We start from the raw sequence: 8,131 nt of genomic DNA, 5'->3' as shown, positions 1-8,131 counted from the left end.
GAGTAGAAAGCCTCATCTTTCTCCCGCGGAGCGGCTGGTAGTTTCGAGCCGCTGACCTTAAGGTTCGCAGCCCGATTCGTAGCCACTACGCTACCAGAGCTCCTTAACAAGTATTAATTAATAATGGGAAAAACTTTTAAGCATTCCCGAACACAATAAATAACCTATTAAATCATAGCAAAATAACACATAAAACCTAAAATCACACTAACATATGCTCACAGACACCGTTCAAAGCTCTGGCAGCTTGATGCTGAAATGCTGAGGGGTTGGTTCTCTCTGAAGGAGCTTGGGGACTCCACTTCTGCGCTGCTCAGGGTGCTAACAACTTGATGCAAAACAAATATTGAAACTAAATTTTGCTTTTCACTTTCATACAAGTGAAAATCCTCTTTACACTTTTACCAGTTTCAAAAGCAGGCATTAATGTAGGTCTTTCAAAAAAGCAAAGTAGCAGAAAAGGGATACCTGTATTCAGTAATGAAGGAAGTCTGGTAGCATAGTGGCTACGAACTGGGCTGCAAGCCGCAAGGTCAGCAGTTCGAAAGTACCAGCTATTCTGCACGAGAAAGAGGCGGCTTTCGGCTCCCGTAAAGATTTACAGCCTTGGAAACCCTATGCAAGGTCGGTATGAGTCGGAAGCGACTCCACCGCACATAACAACATTCCGTGATGAATATGAGAGGCTCACCCTAAATCACACACAGCTGTAGAGCGGCATTCTCAGGAACGGGCTTAAAGGGCCATTTTCAAGGCCAGATCACCAGGGATGAGGACTCTAATGTACCTCAGTGTTGTTGCTGTTCTTTGTCATCAACTTGATTCCAACCAGCGGTTGGTCAGTAGGGGAGAGCTGGGCCAGTAGGGAAGAGGTCCACCCAGCCTGTTTCCTAGATGCTTCTGATGGGTTGAAACCACCAACTGTCTTGGTTATTTATGAGTCTGACACTCAACCATTTTGTGCTGCCCTGGTTCTCTACACCATACCTAACAGTAAGTACAGAAAGCTTCATCCTCATCTACACTTTTCCCCCAATCAATAACGCAAACGGAAAATGAGAGACAGCTGGCTCGGTAAGGACTACAGCAAGAAACAAATGACATGTAATGCAGGAAAGTGGAGAAACACATTTTAAAGAGGGAATGGCTTTTATAAGTAGATTGGGTTCATTGCTTATGTTTGAGAAGACAAAAATAGTACTTGGAAAAACACCACATATAAAGTAGTAAATCATATTTTTTTAAAAAATATATATATAATTATACATAAAGTGTAAAGCCTTTGGATAAGAAAAATTTACAAGGGTGTCTATCCTCAACAAAGACACACACCTGCAAACAAACGGGCAAATTCCAATTACATCAGCCACAAACTACAATTTTCTTTTTTCCCTGTAATCTTTATTCACCCATTCACTATGATTAATGACAATGTTCATGTATCAATTTCTTCAGCAGAAAACTTCTCAGTCCCAGTCATGTAATTGGCCAATTAAATTGGTCACTTTGGGTTGCTATTGTAAACCCTGCACTTATAAAAATCTTTGGACAAAAATAAGATGCAGGTTCTAGAGGCTAAAACGATTGTGAAAATTTTAACCTCTGGTCTTCAAAATCTTATTTCTTTGCAAGTGAATTGTGTTTGTTTTTGTTTTTACAGATTCTCACATTTCAATGTAACAAAAGCTTAAGAGGACCACACTGTGAGCACATTAAAATTAAACCTCAGGCTATACATAAAGATATACTAGTAAGTGTCCTCAAACTTCCCATAGTCCAGGGAACATTTGAAATTTTTAAATATTTCTCCTCCTCTGCCTGGGAATTTTTCCTCTACCCCTCCTCCCTCCTATCTCAAAACAAAGCCTTCAGCCTTTGAAACTGCATCCATTGTAAACAGCTCTGAATATTAACACAGCCCACAGTTCTGTTCACTTTTAAAGACCCCCAGTATTTCAAATTGCAGTCACCCAAGAGAGGGAAAGTCCCCAGTGAGTAAATGCCACTAAGCTCTTTGAAAAGGAGTTGAAAGTTAACTTTGCTCATGAAACTTAAGTCTTTCAACCTATGGGATAAATCAAAGGAATCCCTTTAACTTTTAAACATATAAGAAGAAAAAGGACCCTGGTCCAACCAAGATCGTTTACAGTTATAGGAACTTTCACTTCAGTGAATCCTTTGCCACTTTTCCCTCTGTGGGCAGTGGCACTTATAAAATAACCAGAGGCCATTTTCAACAACCTCTTCCCGACCTGCCTCATCTAACAGATCTTCAGGGTTCAGCAGGTGCACAAAACGGAGCCAGGTGCATTGTAAAGTCACACAAAACCCAACAGCTCTCTCACATTCCAGTCCACCCTGAAAGAGAAGTTGCTGAAAAGACTTTGCACCAAGGAGACACCTCTGTAGAATGGAGGACAGGCCTTTTCATTGTGAGCAGGATGTCTGAGGGTGAGAAAGGTCAGCCAGAGGCCATTCCAATGTGGTCAATAGGGATGCACAGAGAACCCAAGCAAAGTAATTAGCCCAGGAGGGACTGACAGCCTCCGCACAAAGTGGAAACACCGGAGAGTTGGGACATTCACTAGGAACTAGTCCCCTGGAATACCAAGAGGCAAACCCGCAATGAATTTTCTTCATCCTTTTGGATATGTTTCTAAGGGTTAATGCCAATAATGCATTCAAATACCTAAAGATGTGAACTCTAGTAACCAAATATGATTCTGCAAAGAGATGAAAACACTTTTTTTTTTTTTTAAATTGTGGTTGTTACTGTTTTTAAGTGCCATCAAGTCAGTCCCGAGTCACAACAAATGGGTCAACCCTGTTAGGGTTTCCGAGGAGCAGCTGGTGAGCTTAAACTGCCATCCCTGCAGTTCGTCCCTTACAAAAAGGAGCAAGATCATTTCTGACATATCCTAGAAGCAATGAGTGACATTCACTGTGAACCCATACAGAAATCACTCATAATTGTGTCCTGTAGACCTCTGGCCACGTCCCAATTTTGCAGTACTCAAAACTTAGCATTTATGGCCATGGTTTATCAGCAAGACTTAAACAGTGTACCTTCCTATCATGACAACTGATTTCATTTGCTCTGCCAAAAATGATGAAAGAGCACAAGCCACAGACAAGAGGCAAGAAGTATGGCTAAGCTTTCCATACTTGTTGCAAACAAAAGGGCTCGAGGCTCAAGCTCAACATCTCAGAAAGTTGAAAAGGATTTCCACTTCTCAAGCTTTCCTCACGCCATTCTTATTGTTGTTGTAGGAGGGGGTGGTGTTGTATACCAACAAATCAGTTCGAACTCAAAGCTACCCTCTGAGTGGCTTATGGGTTTAAACCACCAACCTTGTGGTCTCCAGTCCAGTGTTTATCCTACAATGCTACACCAAACACCTCTGCCCAATCCCATAAATTGGAAGATATCTGAGGTCTATTTAGCTCTTCTGAAATGACAGAGAGAGAGAGAAACGTGGGCGGAAGGAAAGATCTCAGGATACCCCAAACAATCTATTTCTTAACAAACAAAACCTCACCTTGGATTTTGTAACAATTTGGTCATCTGCCCTGTAAGTCTAATTTGCATTAGAAGGAGGGAAAGTATTTTCCAAACCTTTAGTTCACAAGGCCCTGCACACCTGGGCCTTCCTTCCGGCACAGCTGTACAATTTGAAAGACAAAGACCCTCCTTGCTTCACAACCACATGGGCAATCACAGCTTGTGTTTATTTTCTAACATAATCAGAAGCCAAGGTTAGATTTAAGCCACCTGATTTGGTAACTGCAAACACATACGAAGACATAATAAAGAGAGACCCAAATCAATACACTCATCTAAGTGTGTCTCAGCACCTAGATAACCAAATTTGGTGTCCTTTTGTGAACTTCTTTACTTTGAATATGTCATCTTTCCTCCAAACTGAGGGCAAAAATTAGGGTTTGTTCTTCCTATTGGGCCTTCATGCCTTACCCATCAAAATCCCACCAGGCCATCAACAAATTTCTGCAATTATCAACAGATTTCTGCAACAGTTAAGAGTCAAGGTAAACTGTATTAACAGTTGTTAGATAGCTCTAAAATCATGCTTTCAAAAATAATTTCAAAGAAAGCAAACATCTGAGTTCTAAGAAGTTCAACTTCTTCTAAAGTTCTGGGAAGCTGGCATAAGGCTTGGCAGTGTTTGGTGCTATTTATGAATGTGCTGGCTGGACCATGCCAATCTCAGCTACGTAATGGGATGGGAGTCTCAGTTACTGCTGGACTACTAGAACTCCAAGTTAGAGTGCTGTGTAAATGATCCTCCTCGGGCCACAAGGATTAACACGGTTTTCCCATCCATCAGCTTCATTCCATCTCTTCTATTCATACTGTAGTTACATCCATAGTATTGAGTGTTGCTTTCCGTATGCTAGGCCTAGGAGCAGCTCCAATGTTAGATACACTGTTTACAAAAGGTAAAAAAGTCCCATAAAGCCACAGGTTCCCTATCTCAAATCCACAGGTTGAAACTGTTTGAACTAGACGCCATAAAACCTAGTTCATGAGGTTATAAACTAGCTCAAAGCATTTTCTAGAAACAATGGACTTAGAGATTGGTGAAAATACAGAATATTTTATATTATAGACAGAGACTTTCTCGCTTCAAGTTTTGTGGAAACATAACAAGAAACAAACTATCCTTATGTAAATTCAGAATAAAATAATTTAATCTGAGAAATGTTAAGTAAAAAGGGAAAATATCCTGATTTTTATCAGAAAATTACTTAACATTTTTCAAAAGGTATCTAACCATTATTGCGCTAAATACTATGTTGCTACATACAAAAGGGCTTCAAGAAAATGGAAAAATGAAATTGAAAGATAACAGAATTTTCCAACAACCTTTTCGGAGCCCACCTCTATCCCCCCCCCCCCATACTAAACAGAAGCTACAGCTTAGCATCTAATTGGTTAACACCATCATCAGAAAGATACCATCTACCAAGCTCAAAGTTCTTAGTTTGATATTTACCATAAAAGGTGTCAGGAAAAGTGTAAAGACTGCAATCTTAAAGGTATTCAGGCCTCATGAAATGTCAATCCTAGGCAACAAAAAGTCTAAACAGCAACCAGTAGGGTTTGCTCCAAAAAATGAAAACGAGCAAGGCAAAGTGATCATATAAAACCTCAGAGGACACCATGTCCTCTCCTGGAAGTCAAGCTTCTGAACTAAGTAAGAGCTTTCCCCACAGTGGTACTGACACATGCTAGCAGGTGAGTATGTAACAAAGTAGTCTCATTCTGCCCACGTGAATTCAATTTAAGAAAAAGCCACTTCAAAACCGTATATATAAAGGCAAAACCAGAGTATCCCAGACCATCTCAACTAAATGCTACTTAATGTCTATGCTAGACCCCCCTCTCCAGTATTTCAAACAGCCAATGTCTTTCCTACAATCCAAACGATGAACACCTGTTTTCAGTCATCAGTCAATTCCACACAAGCAACAGAATACTGAAGAAAAACCCTAACTGACACCAAACGCCCTGAAAAACTTCTGAATGTTGCACTAGTAGTAGTTGATCGTTATCAATGACAGAATCCACTCCACAGTGTCTTGTTTGGTTTTTGGTATTTTAGCGTGGTCTAAGTTAAAGATCTGGGTTCCTATTTTCACAAAACCTTTTCTTCTGATGATGATGACCACAGGTGTCAGTTAAAACTTGCGTCACCAGTGCTGTTTCTTAAACACTAAATGCCATGCCTATGGTTACGGCTCTGCCTCCTTTACGAACCAGAAAAAATGCCCAATTCTTCAATGAAAAGCCAGGGTTTTTTTGGAAGGTATGAATAGTTCTGCAGAGATGTTAATTACTGATAACTGGGCAGGGTTTAACTCATGGATTAGATTTTCATGAGTAAAAGAAGACTATTATATTTTATCATGCTTAAAGTAGTCTAATGCATTTTTTCCCTTGCTATATCTCCTATGAGAAATGCTCCAAGAAATCCTGAAAGACTAACGTCACTAATGGTCATCGTGTATTAAGAGCCAGGTAAAGCCAAAATCGTGACAGCAAAGAAGTGAACCTTCTTCAGGGGAAATGGTGAAATGAAACAAACTCGGCAGCTACCAACCAATCCCTGGCGCTCTCTATGGAAGCAACACTACTCCAAAACTAATCTACACAGAAGAAACAGTAGAGGGTGGGCACCACCCCACCCCAGCCCACCCCACCCCACCCCACTGGACCAAGGCCAATGGGACCCTAGGGAACAGAAAGGAAGGGTCTGGGACAGTTTCCTCAAATGCCCACCAGGAGGAAAAGGACAAACATCCAGGAGTCTCCCGGAACCGGAGAAGGCTGCCTTCTACCTCGGAGAGCCCAATCAGATCAGCAAGTACCAGAGAAGGGTTCGCACTAATATCAATAACGTAAATGGAAGATTGAAGCCAACAGACCCTCATTCATTACCCACTGGACGACGAAGGATCTCAAACACCCAAGAGCTGGGTTACAGAAAAGAAAAAAAAAAGCGCATACCCGAAAACAGTCACCCTCATCTGCACAGACTCCCCTACTCTCTCTCCCTTCCAGGGGTTCCCCACCCTCACACACCAGCACACACACACTCATCCAGACTCCACTCCTCCACTCACTCACACCCAAGAGCCACGCTCGCTCACTTCCAGACCCCTGACCTCCAGACTCGGACGAAGCACACTCTCTGGGACCACGCCAATCTTTCCCCAAGCCCACCCAGAAGCCCAGCAGCACGGCCTCCCCGGGTAGAAGTCCCGCCACAGGCCCCGGGAGACAGCGCAACGGGGCGCAGAGGGCAGAAAGGGCGACACTCACAGGCTCCGAGTCCAGGCGGGCAGGTCTCCGGGCAGCGTCGTCAGCCCGCGCCCGCCGCAATCCACCGAGTCCCCAGCGCAAGTGCAGGCGGCGGGACAGGGCGCCCGAGTGCCGGTCACGGCCCTCGCCGGCTCCGGCCGAAGTAGCAGCAGCAGCGACATGAGCAGAAGACAGGGCGAACGGCGCGGGGCCCCGAGCGCTCCCCAGGCCGGCCGCGCCATCTTGTCTGGAGCGCGCCGCGAACTCCGGGCGCGGGGGCTGCGAGGTCCCGGGCGGTGGCGGGCGGGCAGCCCGCAGGGGGCTCCGCTCGAGACTAGGCTCCGCGCCGAGCCATAGCCGCAGGCACAAGTTCTCCCCGCGGCAGCTCCGACGTTCGTTAGCGCCCAGCAGGGGCCGGGAGCCCCGCGCCCATCCGGGCCGTCCGCCCGCGCTGGCCAAGTGCCCCAGGAACCCAGGCGAGGAATGCGAGGCCGGCACTCTTGGTCTACTCGCCGGTCCTAGAGGTCCCGAGCACGCCAAGTGCCGCCGCTGGTCGCTAGCAAAGCGTTCAGCCTCGAAACCCGAGCTCGGCGCCCGTGGGCATCTCCTCTCCGCTAGGCGCGCAAAGCTGCAGGCCCCGGGCTGGACCGCGCGGCTCCCCGCGGCTCGGTGAGTCCCGTGCGCCTTCGGCTGTCTCAGAGGCGCGGACAGAGCGCGCGCGCGCAGTCCGGGCCCCCGTAGGACTCCTCCGTGCAGCGCGAGCACCGGCAACCTCGCGGCCGGAACAATCAGCCGCTTGCTGTGAGCTTCCCAGCTGCCCTGCCCCGGCCGGTCCCCCAGGCCCCGCCCCCGGCCGTTCGCTCGCACACACCCCCCTGGGCTTAACGCCCCGCCGCCGCCCGCCGGCCCACGTTGGAAGCTTTGCAGCAGGGCCCTACCACGCCCCCACCTTCTGCTCATTGGCTGCCGGAGTTCATGGCTGCCAACCTCGAGAACCATTGGAGCGCTCAACAAGATCCCACCCCTCCCGCCTCGCCACTCACCCCGCCCCCACTCTATTTTCCCACCCAAGGTGTGAAGGGCGGGGGACAGGGAGGAAACAGAGGGCGGGACCTTCCCCCCCCCGCCCCTTAAAGGGGACGAGAAGGCTTTTTGGTAAAGTAGGTGGAAGCAGTGGGAGTGGGGGAAGGGAAGAAAGGCTGTAACCTAGGTCCTCTAGACTTAGGCAAGAAAAGACGGGTGTTCACGTGGGTAACACCCCGCTTTAAGCTGGCTGTCCTAGAGTTTTCTTCCTTCTTCCCCATGGTG

At 46.4% G+C, this 8,131-nt stretch overlaps 1 protein-coding gene across 1 annotated transcript in view; it reads right to left on the bottom strand.

The window, feature by feature from the left end:
* Positions 1 to 7,065, bottom strand: part of LRIG1 (leucine-rich repeats and immunoglobulin-like domains 1) — a 136,082-nt gene extending 129,017 nt beyond the window's left edge. The window contains exon 1 of the mRNA XM_006865648.1: positions 6,845 to 7,065. Coding sequence (XP_006865710.1) covers positions 6,845 to 7,065 — 221 coding nt within the window. The remainder of the gene's footprint in view (positions 1 to 6,844) is intronic.
* Positions 7,066 to 8,131: the final 1,066 nt, after the last annotated feature.

The sequence above is a fragment of the Chrysochloris asiatica genome, unplaced genomic scaffold, assembly GCF_000296735.1.
Source record: "Chrysochloris asiatica unplaced genomic scaffold, ChrAsi1.0 scaffold00080, whole genome shotgun sequence".
NCBI lineage: Eukaryota > Metazoa > Chordata > Mammalia > Afrosoricida > Chrysochloridae > Chrysochloris > Chrysochloris asiatica.
This window is presented reverse-complemented; position numbering and strand designations above follow the sequence as displayed.